This window comes from Zeus faber (assembly GCF_960531495.2).
Source record: "Zeus faber genome assembly, chromosome: 18".
NCBI classification, from domain to species: Eukaryota; Metazoa; Chordata; class Actinopteri; order Zeiformes; family Zeidae; genus Zeus; species Zeus faber.
This window is the reverse complement of record NC_137210.1, coordinates 14163981-14184683: the sequence shown is the minus strand read 5'-3', so window position 1 is coordinate 14184683 and position 20703 is coordinate 14163981. Positions and strand designations below refer to the sequence as shown.

At 46.0% G+C, this 20703-nt stretch overlaps 1 protein-coding gene across 1 annotated transcript in view; it reads left to right on the top strand.

Moving 5' to 3' along the window:
- The window catches only part of myo16 (myosin XVI), a 148189-nt gene that overhangs the window by 34568 nt on the left and 92918 nt on the right, over positions 1 to 20703 (top strand). The window contains exon 3 of the mRNA XM_080019405.1: positions 10486 to 10755. Within this exon, the coding sequence (XP_079875531.1) occupies positions 10521 to 10755 (235 nt within the window). The 5' untranslated portion in view covers positions 10486 to 10520. The remainder of the gene's footprint in view (positions 1 to 10485; positions 10756 to 20703) is intronic.

Below are 20703 nucleotides of genomic sequence, written 5' to 3'. Positions count from 1 at the left end.
TTTAAAATGTGTGTCACACTCGCACGCACGCACACACACACACACACACACACACACACACGCACAGACACTCACTCACTGAGCCTGGGTTTTTGTTCTACAACTCTTTCGCTCCTTTTTACTTCCCTTGCTCTTTTGTCTTCACCTTTATCACTCTCGTATACACACAGATATACAGGGTTTTTGTGGCGTGTATATGGTGCTGTATGGCATTCGTCCGACTCTGTGCTTTAAGGTTGATTTGCATATATGAATACCTAAAAGCAGCATTAAATAGATGATGTTCACTGTGAGTGTGTGCGTGTGTACTCGTGTTATGGCCCCCCAACCCAGTGAAAATGACTTAATAGCACTTCATTTGTGGGCACTTAAACCTTAGAGGAGCGCTAAAACGTGTACCAGAACCGAGAGCCGCACTGCAGCAGCTCAACCACACACACACACACACACACACACACACACACACACACACACACACACACACACACACACACACACACACACACACACACACACACACACTTTCCCTCTCTCTTTGGCATCTTTCACGGTTCGTCCTTTTTTCTTCCTCTTGCTCCCCCTGCTGTATCTGCTGTCGCACGTTCCTCACATTATCCAATCCTTCCTCCAACCTCCCTCCTCTCTCTCTCTGCCCCCGCCACTTCTCTCTTCTGCTCTCCTGCTCTCTCACTTTCTCCCTCTCTCCCTCTGTCACGTCTCCGGAATGAGGAGGCGCAAGTGACGCCCGCCCCCTTCTTTCAGCTCAGTAGGAAGAGGGAAAACGCAAGAAGTGTGCATCTGTGTCACTGGATGGCGTGTGGCGGCGTGAAACCCAGCGAGGGAGGGAGGGAGGAAAGGGAGGGCGGCAGTGGGAGAACAGGAGAGCATTGCGTCATTGGGGGTGTGTTGAGTGGGGGGGCGGGCCCCGGCCAGCTGTCTGTCAGTGACGTGCACGGAGCACGTGCGTCGGTCATGGTTGGGGAGAGGTTGTGCGGCGGTTATCTGGCCGCAGGCGAGGACTGCTAGAAAACCGCCAACGCTCCTCTCGCCGACGGTGTGCATGTGCGCGCCAGACCTGAGGAGTGTCAGCGAGCGGGCGTGCTTGTGTGTGTGTGTGTGTGTGTGTGTGTGTGTGTGTGTGTGTGCGTGCGTGTGTGTGTGTGTGTGTAAGTGTAATACCGCATGGGGTGCAACCGGAGCTGCTGCGACTGCTGCTTGTGGTGCTGGTGAATAATGCAGTTGGAGGAGCGGAGCGTGGAGAGCGTGTGGGGGAGCGATGAATAATGAATCCTGCTGGTTTACTAGCTGATGGTTGTGCGTTAGCTAGTTGAGCTGGAACCTGTAGCTGCCTCCGTCTGGCCGCCTGACTTGCTGCCTCCTCGTCTTGCTGCCAGCTACACTGACTGACTGGCAAACTGACACAGCCGGAAAATGTCTCACTACCATTTCATCAAATGTTGTAAGTAATCCCCCAGGATCTCTTTGTAATGGCAAGTGTGTGTGTGTGTGTGTGTGTGTGTGTGTGTGTGTGTGCGTGCTTGCGTGCGCGCGCATTTCTGCATGCCTTAGTATAGGGTTCTATCGTGTCGTTTTAGTGGTGTGTACAGCAACTCAAAGATGTTCTGTACTTAACTTTAAATATTCATCCCTGTAGTAACAGCTGCTGGTTTGATATTGGTGCAAAAACGTGTGTGTGTGCGTGTGCGTGCGTGTGTGTGTGTGTGTGTGCAGCCCGAGTGCGTGTGTGAGCTTGCTGCAGTGGTCCTTGCTGCAGATGTTTGAAGTTGTCCGGTGAATGCGGCAGGTAGCGGCTACAGAGTAGGACATGCAGCAAACTCCTCACGAGAGTCTGACCCACACTAAGAGAGAGAGAGAGAGACACAGAGAGAGAGAGAGAGAGAGAGAGAGAGAGAGAGAGAGAGAGAGAGAGAGAGAGAACGACAAGGAGAAACTAAGGAACTGAAGGTGATTAACAGGGATGGATGGAGAGGGGGGAAGAGTGGCGCGTGTGTGTTTTGGGAAAAGGAAAAGGACAGGACGGATGGAGTGTAGTCAGGAGAGAGATAGAGAGAGAGAGAGACTGGCTGGCTGTCTGACTGACTGGACCTGAGGAGCGATGACGGACAGACCGCCGAGAGCAAAGATGAGAGTGATGATGACTGGATGGGAAGGAGGCTGGGGGAGGAAAGGGGGCGGAGGGAAGTTGGGGGTGGGCAAGATATGGACGATGGAGGTGTTGAAGGCTGTCACAGAGTCTCCCTGGTCCCTTCTGTCTCCCCCTCCGTTCTCTCGTTCTCACCCTCCCCCTCGAGCAGTCGCCCAAAGAACTCCATGTAATGTGATTGTGGTCTAGCGCGAGTGGGTATGCATGTAAGCTTGTGCATATATTATGCACACGTGTGTGTGTGTGTGTGTGTGTGTGTGTGTGTGTGTGCGTGTGCGTGTGCGTGCGTGCGTGCGTGCGTGCGTGCGTGCGTGCGTGCGTGCGTGCGTGCGTGCGAGTATGTCCGTTGTTTGTTTGCGTATCCTCGTGCACCACCATCTAATTTACAAGCATGTCCTGTGCTGTCAGTGTTATTAGCTTAAGGCCTGGCGCTGGATATTCCACATTCAATCAATACTTGACAGCCGGGAGAAGGATGGGAGAAGATGCTGGTTAATGCAGCCCATTCTTCTGTGTGTGTGTGTGTGTGTGTGTGTGTGTGTGTGTGTGTGTGTGTGTGTGTCCTTCACCATAATCTCTCACCATGCTTTTTCGGCCCCATTGCATTCATTCTTAATCTGATTCATTCTTTCCTTTCTACTCCCATTCAGTCACATCCAGTCACATTAATCTTTCCCGTGGTAAACGATTGATCTTGCGGCCATTTTAAGACCTCAGGACATATATGCCTTGAGAGGGTGTCCACCATCCCTCGGTCCCTCCGGTGAAATCCGGAAGGACTGGGGATCGGCATCGGCGAGTCCGTGTGATGACGGCCACGCGCAGCCGCGATACTTTAGGAGTTTATGGGACGGACGATAGGGGTGGTGCATCCATGGCTGATTTACGAGAGAGAGAGAGAGAGAGAGAGAGAGAGAGAGAGAGAGAGAGAGAGAGAGAGAGAGAGAGAGAGAGAGAGAGAGAGAGAGAGAGAGAGAGAGACTTCCTTGACTCTCCATGAGGACGCGAGGACTAACAGTTTAGCTCTATTAATTCCATCTTGTGTGGAGGGGCATACCACGTGAAACCTCATCATGACTCTACGATTTTTTAATATCAATGTCAATATCCTCCTTATCCAAGATGGTGCATGGGTGAATTGGTGCGCGCTTTTCTGCATCTTCTTATCCCATTTTTATTTTTTTATTATTTTCATTCCCCCCTTTTTTCAAACTGTTGAGCCTTTTCTTTTTCTCAATGCTTATCCTCACCTGAAGACATTTATTTTATATGTAAATGTACCTGCCGACCGATTCCGATCACGCCTATTGAATTAGTCCGCATTTGGTACACATGAATCGCCTTCTGATCCAACCCCTTCCACAATTTGATATCTTGAATATTATTCAGACTTATATTACGCTGGCGTTACTGTCATAAAACCTGAGCCTTGTGTGTGGAACTCAATGCTGCAGGGAGAGGGATGGATAGTGGAGAATGAATGAAAGAAAGGAGATGAGAAATGTTTCGTTAAAAAAATAAATAAAAATAAAATGTTATAGACACATTCAGGCAGATGCCTGCAGGTGAAGAGGGATCAAACAGCATTTGAACATACTGAACGAACATACGTTATAAAATCATCCACCTGCCTGCGATTTCATTTGTGTCTGCTCTCTGAAGATCATCCGTCTGTGTTTCTGCTCGGGAAAGAAAAAAAAAAAAAGTATATTGATTCCTCACTCACTCCAAAACACGGACAATTTGCCTCAAGACTTTTGATGGAGATCAATTTCGTGAAACCCCGATATGCGGCTGGCTGCGTCCCTGCAGTCAGGCTTCCTATGCTGGTGCTTTCCTGCTCCCTGCAGTGACTCGCCCGCGCTGTTTCTAAGCCCTGGCACCGGCCCGCTCTCTGACTCAGATGCTTTCATGCAATTACCCAGCCTGCCACCCACAACACGTCCAGCGCTGGCTTGTCACACACTGTGTGTGTGTGTGTGTGTGTGTGTGTGTCAGCGAGTGAGGGAGAGAGAGAGAGGGAGAGAGAGGGGAAACCCAGAGAAAGAGAGGGGGGAAGGTGATATCAATGAGGTGCGCAGTATGTAAATGTGTTAATGTATGTAAATATGTGTTTGTGTGCATGCAAGCACTTGTGTATATAATTGTGTGTGTCCGTTGTGCTTTGAGACAGTTGAGGTAGACACCTGGTCTGAGTAGCATTCTAACAACCTCCCTCGCCTGAAAAATGGAATCCCGAGGACAAAAGGAAACCTTTTTTTTTTTTTGTCCAGGCAGGTGGCACTGGGAGGATGGAGGGGGGATTAAAGATGGCACAGGTGTTTGAAAGAGTGTTTGGATTGGACTACCAATGCAAAATAGCACTTAGAGAACATAGCGGCTCAATTATTGTGTGTGTGTGTGCGCTTGCACTTAGATAACGATCTGCTCTTGACACACATTGACACACACAAGCTTTTCAAGTTGCTTTGTTTAGGGGGATAGAAGAATTTCAACGTTCAAAGTTGTATTTGTCAAATATGTAACAGTGCATTAAATGTCAAGTTAGTAGTGAAATGCTTCCCCTTCATTCCAATTCTTAACGGTGCAATATAAACCGTAGCAAATAAGTTAAAGTGGTAAAAGACAACTTTTTTTGCTATTACTTTTCATTATGAAGTTAAAGTTGATTGGCAGTGTAATGGCTGAAGAATAATGACACCGTCAGTGTTTGGATTGGTTCCTGATCAGCCTCCAAATCACTCTGCAATTCTGCCGGCACCGGGTACGATCCCCCCGGGGGGGCGGCACTAAGCAAGTGCGTCGTCAACCGGAGGGGGAAGAGTGCGGCGCTCCCGATCGCTGTCCCAGAACCAGACAGAGTGGAACGCAGTCTCCCAACGAACTCGCAGAAAATGAACGCGACATCTAAATGTGACGTGATCCTTCAGCGAGTTTGAACGGCGGCGGTTCCAAGCCGCGCGTGCCGCACAGCTTACGTTTGAATCAATATAGAACTGTGAGAATTGAAAAGAACCTCTTCGGAGAAACTCAAATAAAGTCAAGAAAGTAAATGTATAATGATTACACGAAATTAAGAAAACGTAGTAAGATATATCATGACATATGACATATCGACACAGCCGACATGTCATTTTATCGACATATCATAGCACCCGCTTCTACAATATAACACTGATGGCTCCGATACGGTCAGAGCTCGTACTCCCAACTTGTTTCAGTGAGTGTGTGTTTTCGTTTGAAATATTCCGTCTGTGGAAGGGCTGTTCCCCCGAGGTTTGCAATCAATTAGATTGATTATGTGTTGTGTATGTCCCCAGCCAAGACAGCTCTCTCTCTCTCTCTCTCTCCTCTCTCTCGCTCTCTCTCTCAAGCAAAAAACAAGAGAATGGCGCACTCAGAGAATTAGTGTTTCTATGAGAATAGATAGAAGGGGAGATGAGAGAGTGGGAAGACGGAGGGGGGGCTGGTGATGATGATGGGAAAACCAGAGAACTTCAAAGGAGTCCCGCTGGCTGTGGTTTGATGCAGACTAACAGACTGATGTAGGATCGTGGTGCTGAGTCACCCATCACCCGCCCGGCGCGCCCCACCCCTCCCTGCACGCTGAGACGGAGGAGAACATACAATGAGAAACAGTTGTTTTTTTTGTTGTTTTTTTTAACCCTGTGCTGTCAGCATGCTGGGCATACAACACAGAGTATTTGTGCCATTGTATCTAGGACAGATTTAGTCTACAAGTGGAGTTGAGGTTTTCAACCTGCAATGCAACTCTTTATTCATTCTTAAATTGTCAAAAACTGCTGCAATAACTCTGTCCTGTGGACGACCTGTAAGATGACAAGAGCACAGTTTTTTGTTACACAGAACCACCATCAATGCGTGTGAAGTCTCCACCGGTGACTGCTCAGGACTTGTCCCAATTAGTTCTTGTCTATAAGATCGCTATTATATCGTGGCGCCTCTAAGTAGCGGAAAAGGCCTCAAAGCCAGCCCTGAGCCCCGCAGCCGCACAGACACCCCACGGCCGCAGGAAAGCCCCGAGCACCATGCCCCGCAGACACAGAAGACCGCAGACACACGCCCGGCCCCGAGGAGCAAAATCCAGTCCCAGGGAGTGCAAGGAGACCCCACACCACTGATGCGCACACCTACAACCCACCCCCATCTGCAGGCACAAGATGCAGCCATAGGTGCAGAACCTGGGCCACGGGGGCCAGGCACAGACCGCAGGCCAGGAGCCAGGTCCCGCGCCAACAGACCGACACCCCGCCCGAATCATCCTGCATTTAGTCAGGCCGGCGGGACCCCCATGCCCACGTGCGACCCGCTCAAGAGAGAGGAGAAACAGAGTTGGTGTGAGGGAGAAAAGAAGGGAGAAATAATGTCCAAATAGGAGCCTCAGCATAAAAATCACTAAATATAACACTAAAGATGTGTCATCACCTCTTCATATTCTATGTTTTATTCTATGTATACTTGAAACCAATGCTTTAAAAGCAGTGTAGAACTCTGGGCTAGTAAATATGTATTAGAATTATAAGCTTACAATAAACTGCTCTGTTGTGCTTGACTTTTTTTGTATATTTGGACAAATTTCACATAAGACTAAAACACGTTGGGAACATGATGTTTTGCAGCACTGCAAACTGAAATACAAACAGAAAATGTTGGATCACCATTGACATTACTGTAATTAATGAAGTTAACAGTGATGTAAAGTTATCAAGCTATTCTCTACCGGTGCAGATGATATAACTAAATCCCTTTTCTATGGACATATTTCCGCCAGTGTACCGTTTGTACTGAAATAGTACAACGCCCACCCCTATATTGTCGTTATATTGTTAAAAAATGTTGACGCTTTTGCAGCTCTTTTGTTCACTCCTATCTTGGCAGTAACATTTTTTGAGCTGAATTAAATTATTGAATTCAATTGAATTGAGCGAGGCAGAGACTGTGTGTGTGTGTGTGTGTGTGTGTGTGTGTGTGTGTGTGTGTGTGTGTGTGTGTGTGTGTGTGTGTGTGTGTGTGTGTGTGTGTGTGTGTGTGTGTGTGTGTGTGTGTGTGTGTGCGCGCGCGCGTGCGCGCCCGTGTGTGCGTGCGTGTGAAAACATTCGGGGCATCCAGAGTGTCCGCACTGTCGGATCAACAGAAGTTGGGAATGCAGAAGGGAGAGATAAAAGGAGAACATTTAGAAAAAAAAAAAAAAAAGGAATGGCTGACGTGGCAGCGAGGGAACGGGACTGTTTGATAAAGGATGGATTTAAAGAGGAGACAAGCCGAGGTCGTTCAGGGAGGAAGCGGCTGAGTGAAGGAAAGAAGAAGAAGCCCCTTCCATTCCCCTGCCCCCGCTCTCCTGTGGGCTGGCTGTGACCCGAATTAGTCAAATAATCACCTCAGTTGTGGCCTACGTACTCCCTGCAGGGCACACACACACGCACGCACGGCATTTGACGATACAAGATGTACTCACTTGTGGATGGTACACGCACAAATACACAAAACGCCTACGCATACACGCACAAACTGCAACTGCTCCACTGGGCTAAAACTATTGCTCTCAGCGTAATATAATCTTCCAAAATCTATCTTGGGAAATACATTTGTTTTATCATAGCGTGTATGTGTGTGTGTCCGTGTGTGTCCGTGTGTGTAGGTGTCTGTGTGTGTGTCCGCATCTGAGCCATATATGGAGTGAGCAGAAGCAGTGTTCACTAGGGCTGGGGTCATAATTCAATATTACAGCGTATTATCTTGCACTGGAATCGTATCATAATGAATTTGAAGCACCGTTCAGTAATGTTTTATTTGCTCGTTGCGCAAATTGACCATGATGATATGTTCACTGGGGGGGTTTGTTGATCAATGCCAATTCCATCCGCTGTTACCTCCACGCCTGCGGAGATTTCAAGCCGTCACCCCAGCTCTACGCTCTGGACTAAAGAGCAATGTTCTGAGACAAACAAGCAGACGACAATGTCTGCTTAAAACTGCTGCAGAGGTCTGTCTTCATGATTGTTGTAAAATGTCAAATATTGTTTACCAAAATAGTATCCCTGACTTGCTGTACAAACCTCTGTGTTTTTCTGAACATAATACTATAATAACTATCGTAAGTAATATACTAACTATAATAACTTAAGTAAGTATAATATTACTATAATAACTAAAGTAAGTGTAATACTTACTATAATAACTTAAGTAAGTATAATACTTACTATAATAACTAAAGTAAGTATTATACTTACTATAACAACTATGTAAGTATAATACTTACTATAATAACTATAGTAGGTATAGTTCTTACCATTGCTCACAGGATGGGAAATTCAACATATCATGTGGAATTGCCTGTGATTATCATGAGACTAAATTCTTCATTATCGCCCAGACTCCCCACCTCGGTAAACTATAATACATTCCTCTCCTGCCTACCGATCAGGTGCTTGGCTCAAGTCCACAGAGAGAAGCCAAGACATTTTTTTGCCGAGTCAGGAAGATCAGTGCACGCCGCGGGCGCTGGGAAGACGGCACGCACAACAGCGTTCCCGGCGCACACGTTCCCCTTGACTTACCCTGCAGCTAAACATACATAACAAATGTACTCCACTGTGAATATGGCGAGCCCTAAATGCTCAGACACTTTCGCACGCAACGGTTGAGCAAACGCACGGGCATGCGCACAAGCCGAACCCTGTCTGGGGCGTCGTACTCGCCTAGCGCTGCGCATTAAGCCGAGAAACGCTTCTGTGTGTGCGAGTCTGGGGACGCCCAGTGTTCACTCAGTCTGCTAACATGCCTGGGAATTATAATAAAATTGAAACAATACAATATCGAGCAGATATTCAATTCTATAAATACAATCCCGTTGTGTAGTTGGACATAGCACCATTCTTCAAGAAGGAAGCCTCCTCTTCTTTGAGGGAAGAAAGAAGTGGAAACCCAACTTTCCATAAAGGTTCAACGCTGTTCTGATCAGGTGTTAGGGGAGGCCACGGGGTCACGGCAGTTCACGTGCACCCCGGTGTGTTCATGAAGCCACTTTGGATTTTCGTGGCGGACGAGAGGGCGTGGTTGAGCCACGGATGGCAGGTGGCGGCCGCTGGCGTCTTCTCCGCTGCGACGCAGCCGTACCGGGGTCCGCCCGATCAGCCTCGTTAGCGCTGATTGGTCGGAGCCGTCCGGGAGAGTTTTCTTATGTGTTGTGTTGTCGTGCAGTGGGGTTGGCGTGGTGCAGGACGCTGAAACGCCTGCGGACCAGTCTGCGACCCAGGAGAGACAAGAGACACTGATTATTCCTTTTATTGTTTTTGCCAGTGAGCCTTTTTTATTTATGATTATTAATAAACCTCTCCCACTGCCAGAAAGACTCAATCTCCCTCTGTTAACCCGTACCCGTGGGTAGAGACTCCCACAGTTTTGTTCAGCAGTGTGTCTGGATGCATTATCATCCTGGAATATGAGAGCCTCATATAGGAACAGTTCTTGCAAAACGGCCTCTTATTCCTTTGCCAGTATGACCATGCAGAGCAATTATTGGATCCAATGATCCCCACAAGATGGCTGCCCATAACTTTATTACATTTTGTTCACTGCTGAGGTGTCAAGGCGTTGTGCTTCCTCAATATACTGTTTATATATATATAACAAAATAACTCACACAACCTTCAATATGCCCACAGCCAACCGTCTCAACTAAAGTAACTAAAGCAATGAATTAAGGCTTTCTGCGCCTAACATCAGGTTGTCGTCTTTGTGTGTTGGCCTTAGATGCGAGTGGTTTCTGAATGGCTGCCCTTCCATGACTCCCATGCTTTGAGGAGCTCACAATGTGTGTTTTTTCAGATTGAGGTGCTGATTCAATTCTGTGCGGGACTCTGGACGCTGCATTTTTCTCGCCATGTCGGTGAGCTTCGCCCACTGAGCCTTTTCTGATGCAGTTTGTCCATATTTGGCACATACTGTCAAGACTGTTCCCCATGACACCCTCGAAATTCTGCAGGTTTTGTGACCAATGCGCGTGCAATTTGCAACGCAAAGACTTATTTGGCTTGTGTTTTCCAAAAAGTCAGAATGAGAATTGGGAGATATGTTTTTTAGCTGACACTTATATGCAGTCAAACTAATATGACTCACTATTACAGCATGATTCCTTTATTTTGTCACCCTGGTATATATATGTGTGTGTGTGTGTGTGTGTGTGTATATATATATATATATATATATATATGTGTGTGTGTGAAAGAAGGTTTGTACTGATTTAAAAAACTGTGACCGATGACGTTTGTTTCCTACTCTCTCTCTCTCTCTCTCTCTAGGTTGTTTCCAGCTATGTAATGTCTTTCGTCAGAACATGGAGATAGACCAGTGCCTGCTGGAGTCTCTTCCTATTGGCCAGCGCCAGCGGCTGGTCAGGAGGATGCGCTGTGACCAGATCAGGGCGTACTACGAGAGAGAGAAGAGCCTCCAGCGTCAGCAGGGTGGAGCAAAAACCGGAGCTCCACACACCCACCGCAAGAAACACCGTGTTCGCTTCGGCCCTGCCGACGCCATACAGGACGCCGTCATCCGCCACGACGACAAAGAAGGTGTGTTCTTGAGTTTAAAGACCGTGTCCACTCCAATTTTTTTATTTTTATTTAAATGTTATATGTTGAATGTAAAAAAAAAAAAAGTACACTACATTAAATTGAGTAACAGAAGCTCTACCTGCTTAGAAAATGCCTGGTTTCACGAATACCGTATTTCCTCCAATATCAACTGGTAGTCAAATAAAAACCGACCTCTAATGAATGCTGGGGGCGTGCTCAACACAAAAAAATAAAAGCCTCCCTCAAATGCAGACCAAAGAAAAACTGATCGAAGGTGTCCGGCAGCTCCATCAGAGTGATCTTTTCTCCATACAAAGCAATTAAAATAGTTTGTTTTTTATTGTAGATGTATTTAATTTACTGTGTTTCCTACTGCTGCTGAGCAGATCGCAGATCCCTTCTTGGGGCAAATGCCCCACTCTCCAGCCCTCTCACTCTCCAGCGCTTCAAAGCAGGGAGTGGTGCAGGGAAACTCGGAAAACTGTAATTCCCCATCGGCTCCCACCACAAGTGCATAGTAGTAGCTACGAGCTCCCTCTTTTTTCACCATACATGTGTTTGCAGGGCATGGCACCCAGACGGAAGTTTGATTTAAAATTCATACTAAAATATGATCAAATATTAAACAGAGGGAATTAAATATAAAAGAATGTCTCTAATATAACCCTGCTTCCAATAAAGCCTGGTACCCTCTGCAGCTGAGGTAAATAAAGGGCCACTATTTGAGGAAATATGGTATGTAAATCAGACTCACCCCCCTCTACACAACACATACACTTCAGAATAAATCCTTGTTCGTGCCTGCTTCCGACTCTTTTCCAACTTTTTTTTCAGTTGTATGAGGTCTGAAATATGAGAGGAAATCTTTTTTGTAGCATTGGAAATATCATACATTGAATTACCATAAACAGGATTATTTATGATGTACATTTCATATTGCCTGGCTTGGTGTAATCTTTTTAGTTTATGCGTGTGCTATTGCTATGAAAGCAGTGTTTCCCGTATATGCACCTAACAGCGGTGAGACGCAGCTGCTGAAATATGACCACCGCTGCTGAATATTTTTTTTAATAGAGGAAAGGAGAGGGCTCCGTCTTATATCTTTAGAAACGTAGGAACGTTATATTATCCGGGATCGCTGGTAACGGTTGCCGTGACCCGACTGAGTCAATTGGCAACCATTTCGTGGCCTCTGGTTTGGCAACCACTTTTAAACATGAAAAAATGGGACAGCAAACAGCACCGTGTACCCCCAAATAACGGGGGTTAGCCATCCGAGAGAACAACGCTATCCAGGATCGATTTGCTCGTGGACTCATTCTCTGACATTACGTTAGAACAAAGACGCGGACACGGCTCTAGTCTCCGGTTGAAAGCGCTCCAAAGCAGGAAGCGATGCTGCGTTCAGGGGCTCGGAAACATAGGACTGTTGAGATTTTTATTGACTGTGTGGTGAGCATATAGAACAGGCCAAGTGTGACCGGAGGAATAAGTGTTATCACAGCTCTTGTCCGTCTTTGCCCCGTGTTTCATCCCCTCTGAAATTCATATTCTGTAAAGTATCAGATAAAATACAAACTACAAAAAATATTGTTTGTTTGCTGTAATAAAGTTTTTAAACATTTTTTTTTTGTCACATTTTCATTATAAAGCTGATGTATAACTGCATGTTATCTTAATTACTCAAAATATAAATGACTAAAAATGGCAACCATATTTTCAGTTTCGGCAACCAAAGGCTGATGCCTGGTTGCCGGCCCGGCAGCCACTTTTAAAAGTGAGGATTGAGCCCTGATTATTTTGATTATTTTATTTCTTCATATCCAGGTCAATTCACACACCTGTGAGTGAAGCATATAAAAGAGAAACTTCGCGCTTACCTGATAATGTCAGCACAGCGATTATAACAAGCACCAGGGAGATGTCAACAATGAAGGAGGGGATGCTGATCACGGATTCAGGGTTATCATTCGCCGGCAATGGTCGCAGCAAGTGGACGGTCAACCGAAAGCCTGTTATAACCTGAAACTCCCAACGCAGACCCGAAAACTGCAGGCTGTGGGGGAGTAGTGCGAGCAGGTGCTTAGCATCGGCAGCTTGCCCGCTACAAGTGCAAACACACAGCAGCAGGTTCAGCGCTTCCGGGTCCGTAGTCTCACGAGATTGGGACACCTGGTGGCTGTGACGCGTTGACCCTGCCAAAAGCTCCCGAAGACATAGATGTATATCGGATAGCCGTTTATAATAATAATAATAATAATAATAATAATAATAATACGCATGCCCTCGATTACATTGCCGGGTGCTTCACCTCCGCTGCTACAACTCCATCCTAGGCGAAACACTGTAAAGGATTCTCCCGAGGATGTGGGAGGATGTGAGGATGAGGAGGGTAAGATTTATTTGCTCTTTGTCTTCACATTGATCGTCTTCATGCAAATCTCGGCGAGGTCAGGAAGAGCACACCGACACACATACTCAGAGACGGACACACATGCAGACGGACACGGGCATATTCACTTAAAACTCCGAGCTGGTATGCGGCGCCAAATAACACGGGAATAATGCATTGAAAGACCTTTGATGCATCCCGCGGTGAGACGCGCTGCAGAGGAGATTGATTCACCGAAAGTTATCTGTTCCTGCCCGACTCTGAAACGCCTGGGCTGTTTTAACTGTCGTCAGGGGAGATGGCTCTGTGTTCTTTTGGTAATGTGTGTATGTGTTTGTGCAGGCTGGTTTTGTGTGTGTATGTGTCCTTGTGTGTACATGCAAGGGTGGTTTTCTGTGTGTGTGTGTGTGTGTGTGCGTGCGTGCGTGCGTGCGTGTCCCTGTGAGTGCAGGTTTCCGTAGTCCAGTGGTGTGCTCGGTGTTAAGGCATCCTTTGTCAGGCCTCATTCCACAGGGTGATTCTTCACTAAGGAGTGTTGTTGTCCTCCAGAAGTGGGGTGGGGATGAGGGTCGGGGTTGGGGGTTCTCGCCTCACGCTAAATCATATCTGCCCTCTGGCCTCCATCTAAACAGCTTTACAACTCGGCTGCTGTTAAGCCGTACACACACACACACACACACACACACACACGTGCAATATACACACAAGTGCCAATTTTATTATGAGGTATGGATCACTCAATCTGACCTCCCCATCGCTCCCATTACCCAGCCCTTTCAATGCCATGTGTGCACCCAGCTGCCCTTGTGCGTCTGCGTCCGCCCTCCCAGCAGCCACTGCAGGTCTCTATGATAATCTCCGCTGCCTTGGCCCCTTCAGCTGGTGGTTTTGGTTTTTGGGAGCAGCTGGTGTGCCACAGTCACTGCCAGACTGAAACCTGGGCAACTTTGGCATGGCATGAATCAGTTCTGCTGACGCTCAGCCTAATGCACAATTACCACCTCCTGTAGGAAGCAAGAGGGAGCCAGATTGTCATCAGCCTGGTTGTCCATTTTCCTTTGTTTTAAGACTCAACCATGTATTATGTACGGGGCTGTCTATTGGTACGGCAATACCTTTAAGGTTATTGACCGAAACAACCCAATACTAAGTAGTATGGAAATTTCTCCAGTCAAAAGATACCTGCATTCAAACCTTTTTGTTCAGAGATCTAGAAGAAAAATGACTATTTGTATGGTTTTGCTCGCAGCCAATTACCACAAGCGTGCTTCCATATAATGTGACTTTACTGTAATCATTCCTCCTGTACTGGCTATTTTTTTCAAAGGACACTGCCCAAATACTTCATTGTACAGTTTTGTACGTTTTTTAAAATATATTTTTCAATCATTTTAACACTTTCAATTTGGGTAAAAATCATTTGGATGGGGAGGAATGGTGGCATTTTTCACAGCTGAATGCTTCCATTCACATGATGGGTATAGTAGAAAATAAGGTATCGAATGAAGTACTCTATTGATATCGGTATCCCTTAAATGGTACTGGTATTGGCACTGGTATCGTCATTTTTTAAACAGTACCCTCTATTTATGTTTAGGGCAGAACTTTTAACTGGACTCAACCAAATAGTCATTTCAGATACAGGAGAAGGGTTTGGGGCTGGTGATATGAAATAATTAGTTTTCATGATGATCATGAGAGCATTTCTCACGGTTCAGTTTCAGCCCCTCTGAGCTATAGAGCAATGTTAAATATGCTGTCAGACTTGTCGTTTTTCAGTTAAACCGTCAAATATTTCATGCCTCATGAATTATTTGTGCCACAAAATTGTGTATTATGACGCTGGCTTCATTCTATTGCAATACAATACCACTCACAGACGTCAAATTATCACCCAGACCTTGATCAATAATTCCATCTCTGTTTTATTACCCCTGATCGTGGATAATGATGTTTATTTCTCTTGATATTTGGTTTGGTTTAACACGATGCCAGAGCAAAAATAAATAAATGACCAGGACATAATGCAGAACTTGGCAGTCAGCAGATCAATCAGACCCTTTTTGACTGATGCCAATCACACACCGACAGTCACTAAAAATAGGTCCAGATTCAATAAATGATAAAAAAAAAAAAATTACATCGTCCTTCACAGAAGACGCCACCTCTTCATAGTCAGAGCTGCATTTGCTGTGCTGTATGATAACCCCATCCAGAATCCGAATCGAAATTTCTTTTTCTTTTTCCATCTTTTTCCAGTTCTTTCCTCACTGTTTACAGTATCCTGGGGGGGGGGGGACGTAACCCCCACCCCCAGGCTTATTTACACTCCTCAAGATAAAAAAAAAAAAGAAATGTAGGAGCATTTCTCAAACAAGACAAAACTGGAGATTTTGTCCACGACCACAAAACCTTTTTAAGAGCGTTTTTTAATTCCCCCACCTCCGGCGTGGCGCGAAGGCTCACGAGGCGCGGGGAAGAACGAAGGAACCATAATAATTCGCGGAAATCGCTCAAAGAACAGGCCGGATGTGCGAGAGTATGTTCCTCTCCCCGGGGAACCCGAGCCGCACGACAAATGATGCAATTAGCTTGTCTATAGAAGATATAGTGTGCAGGAACGGAGTGGGGATGAAACCTGTTTGATGAATCGTTGATTATTTTCTCTCCTCCGCCGTCTCCTTGTCAAGCCCTTATCTCGTAGATCACCCTTGAAATTTGCGGCTGCGAAACCGGGAGTGATAGACTGTGTCCAAACACATTATGGAGTTTAGACGAAGAGAGCCTCTATTGATACTGTAGGTTTGCCTCCGCTGTTATCTCCAATTAACTGGCTGCCTGCGTCCCATCTCCGTGTTAAATGAATAAAATGGGTTTTAATTTCTTACTTTTTTTTCCAGCACCATAACCACTTGATAATGATTAGCTTGGTTGACTCTGATTCTTTCGTGTGTGTGTGTGTGTGTGTGTGTGTGTGTGTGTGTGTGTGTGTGTGTGTGTGTGTGTGTGTGTGTGTGTGTGTGTGTGTGTGTGTGTGTGTGTGTGTGTGTGTGTGTGTGTGTGTGTGTGTGTGTGTCGGTGTCGGTGTGTGTGTCGGTGTCGGTGTGTGTGTGTGAGTGAGTGAGTGAGAGAGTGAGAAGGAGTGTGTGCAAGCCACAGAGTAGAAAAGAAACGGGAAATGTTAAACAGGAGACAAACAAATTATTAACAACTATTTTCAGGGTGTCATTGAGAGGGAGTCGTATGAGTGTGTTAGGATGTTATGTGTATGTGTCATGAATCTTTTAGTTGAATTTGAGAGCACTGAATTGAGATTAAGAGTGTGTGTGTGTGTGTGTGTGTGTGTGTGTGTGTGTGTGTGTGTGTGTGTGTGTGTGTGTGTGTGTGTGTGTGTGTGTGTGTGTGTGTGTGTGTGTGTGTGTGTGCGCGCGCGCGCATTTCTCCTAATTAAAGCCCACTTTTATCGGAGTCCCTCAAGGATCCGATTGAGAGATAGAGGAGAAACTCAACCTTCTGACAAAAGCAGTCGGGTAATCAGAGATACCAGTATTTTACACACGCGCACACAGGGAACAATACACTATTGTGTTTTTATCAGATAAACCAGACGTCCAGAGCAGCTGAACAGGTGGATCAGAGGGACAATCAGAAGGTAAAAGTGGAAGGTGGCATGGTAGCACAGCTGCTACGGGGCAGTCAGCCTCCTGCTTCAGGTCAAAGGACAAGTAGAGGAATAGATCAGGAGGACAGAGGAGCACCTCTTTCCCACCTTCACCATCTCTGTCCCATGCAGACACGCAGGGCTCCTCATGCCTTGAAACATTTGGTGAAAGTGCACTTTCCTCCGATCTCTTAACTTCATGGCGAAGCAGATTCGACGGAATCACCGTGTGACGTTCTGCTTACAAAGGTTTTGCTGTTGTTGTTGAGTTGGTGGTTCCCAGCGGTTCCCAGGTGGTTTTTGGCCCATAGCAATATTTGTGTGTGTGTGTGTGTGTGTGTGTGTGTGTGTGTGTGTGTGTGTGTGTGTGTGTGTGTGTGTGTGTGTGTGTGTGTGTGTGTGTGTGTGTGTGTGTGTGTTTGTCTCACACCCCAAGTTGTAAGTTTTGACCCCTGGCAGATGCGTCTGTCCCTCCCCTGCTCCCAGGATATAATAAGGTGATAATTTAAGTTTACATTTATTTAGCAGACGCTTTTTTCCAAAGCGACGTACTGTACACGGGAGGCTAGAAATAAGAAGATTTTGCATCAGAGACAAGTCAAAGAAAATACTGGACTTAAGGATGAAAGGCTAATCTTATCATGATGACATCTGCAACAACCTGGTGTTTATTTTCTGTGTGCACTGTCCTCTTCAACATGTTTTCCCGGTGTCTGTAAACATCGCACTAATGACATGAGGAGATTGAGACACGCTGTCACTTTAGGGAGGTGTAATTACATGTGGGACTGCTCGAAATGTCACTCTGGATCTGTGTAGGAGGGGAAATACCCCCCCTCCCACGCGCGCACACACACACACACACACGCCTCAGTTTCCACCCACTCTTATTGACCAGCTGTATAGATCCAGCCTGGAGCCATAGCTCACAGGCTTTAATCAGTCTCTGTAATGAAGGGTTGCGTCACACTGCATCCATGCCCTCACCATGATGGTTTTCTTACACGTTGCTGTGTCAGAAAGACAATTCAGAAATTATTCATCCATTTAATATTGATGCTCTGTTAATGCTTTCGATTTCCTGGTTTACATAGTTGCATGATCCTCAGGGAAAGGGTCGGGGCTGGGTCCCACCTGGATGTCTCACTCCGTGGCCGACAGCACACTGAGACTTCGGTGTTTGACAACTCAAGTTCGCTCCGCCCTGACTGGAGGGCTGCGTCGCCGTGGCTGCACCTGCCAGATAATCCCACACTTACAGCCGTCTGTGCGTCCGTTGTTTTTTTTTTTTCCGTCTCCTCGCTTGTCATTCTCACAGGCCCCCCCCCCCCCCCCCTCCGGGCGTTTTAGCTGTCTCTCATTCATCAATCCGAGGCGGAGCGACGGGCGCCCGCGCATCGATCCAGCCGCCGAGGGCTCGTTGCGCCGCGTTCGAGAAAACATGTCACCGCGGTGCCCTGGCGCCCCCCCCCCCTCCCCCTGCCGCCGACACTTTAACCAGAAAAAGATTAAGAGAGAGATGGACAGATAGCGAGAGGAGGCAGGGACAAAGTGAGGGAGAAAAGAAGACATAAGGCGGCTGGGACTCCCTGCACAGGAGTACGCTGAAATCAAAAGGCTCACCGAGCATTCCGCCATGTTTTTGACAGATTGGGGCTTAACCCCGGGGGGTGTAAAGAGGAACAATGAAGATGTCTTCTCAGGTTTTGTTTTTTTGGGGGGTTTTTTCTGTTTTTTTTCCACACATCTGGTTTTGACATGCTTAGGATTTCTTTAGTTGTTGACGACATAATCGTGTCTCACATTGAAGATAACTTGTGGTTTATGCAACCCCGCCCTGCTTCAGCAGAAAAATAAAAAATAAAAAAAGAATTCAAAAACAGTGATTGATCTTCTTTGAGGTGTTTTTCTTTTTGTTTTTTTTCTCCTTCTTCAGAAAATATTAGGCCCACCAGCGGATGTAAAACCCTAAATACAAAGAACCACCGAAAGTCTGATAGTCTCCCCCAATGTCTGCGGTGCTTTGATCCTGCAATTCAATTTAGGCATTTCCTTTTAACGTTGAAGCACTTTCCAATTACGATTAAACCCGGGAGCCAAGTTTACGCGTAAATCAGGCTGACGCGGGAAAGTGGATTAAAATGCATCCACTCACCCATAGTTTGCGGAATATATTTCTCTCTGCCAATCATAAATGAAGAACGGCGGCTCAGACCTTGGACTGGATTTCCGGATATCCTGCATCAGCACTACCCACCAGTGAGAAATTCATGTGAGAATTCACCCAACCTAAAAAACCAACTACTTATGTGCACTACTTTTATGAAATAGGGGACAGCATATTTGCTTAGTATATTCTTTCGATTCATCCTGAGGACCTTGCCTTGCGAATGAAAATTGTGCTGGAGAGACATTGGCAGATTGGAGATAATTGACTCATGAGTCACGAGACACAAGAGGATGCATTTTCTTTGGAATGAAATTCCTTCACATTGGCTTCCCGTGGTGAGTGAGTGAGTACACAACTCTTCATTCGTGGGATAAACCCCTTGAGCTGAATCATCACGTTTTCAAGGGAGTCCTAAACACAAATGTACAGAAACACAATACAGATACAGATACACAATACTCTGCTCTCCCGGGCCGACCCACTCCCTCGCCCACTGATTCCCCGAACAATACCAAAATACATACAATGGAATTACATACAATAATTGTAAATGTAAACATACCCGTATAGAGCTCTAAACATAAATTTACATGCACATACATATTAGAAAATGATCTTCATATCTCAAGTATCATCATAAGCAAGAGCAGGTTGTTTGAAGACAGATAAAAAGATGCCTTCAAGAAAGGAAAAGAAGTAATTGATCTGAGTGAACTAAGCAGGTTGTTGCAGTCAGATTTACATTTAAAGGCACGTCGCCCGATTCCTTAAGAAATTCTCGGGGCAAAGAAGGAAAAGAGAACTCCGTACGCCTCAGATTATCGTAATCCCGGGGCCACGTCGGAAGCGGCACGTTCAGATGTGCTGCCGTGTTAATGAATGTGGAAGGTCACACGCAGCGGAAGCCTCGGTGTCACCAGCCGCGGGCCTCCGAGGGATCATTGGAGAAAATACATTTAAGAATAAATTGCGACCAGTGAAAATGTCCCCTGGATTTAGGTGTTAACCGATTTAGTGACTCGTACATAAAACTGTAATGAGTTCTCTCAGGACACCTCGAAACAAATCTGCAGAGACTATTGCAAACTACGTTGAGAGGACAAAGATTTGTTTCCGAGGTACTCTGATTGATGATATCTGGATGATCTAGTATTTGTAATATCAACCGTGAGATAATTATTTTCCTGACCTGTAGGGTGAAACAGTTGATGGAGCGATTTAATATTCTCAGGCTGCAATTAGTTTTCTTTATCACCGAGTCAATATGGGTGGTGTTCCATCTGAGAAGTTAATTGACCAATTATTGGTTAATCGGGAAAGAAAATCTGATTTGGTGCCAAAGAACATACGATAGGACTTCTTATTCGGCAGAAGTTTGTTAAAAAACAAACAAAAAGAAAACATTTTTGAGCGTCATCAATGTCAGCCTGTAATGGAGAGGGATTTCTTTTTGAAATGCCAGTCTTGGAAGAATTAATCACTGTCTTCTGCATTATAGCTGGATTTGACAATGAGAACAGATTTGGGGGAGATCATTCATAAAAATGGAAAATAGCAACGGTCCTAAAGACGAGCCTTGAGGTATACCTTTTTTCCACGATCATCAAATCTGACCGACTGCCCTGATGAGGGACACACTGACGTCTGTGGTGAAGATACAAGTTGAACGAAAGTAAAGAATATTTTGAAGGAGCACTAGCATAGAGTTTGTCAAAGAGGAGG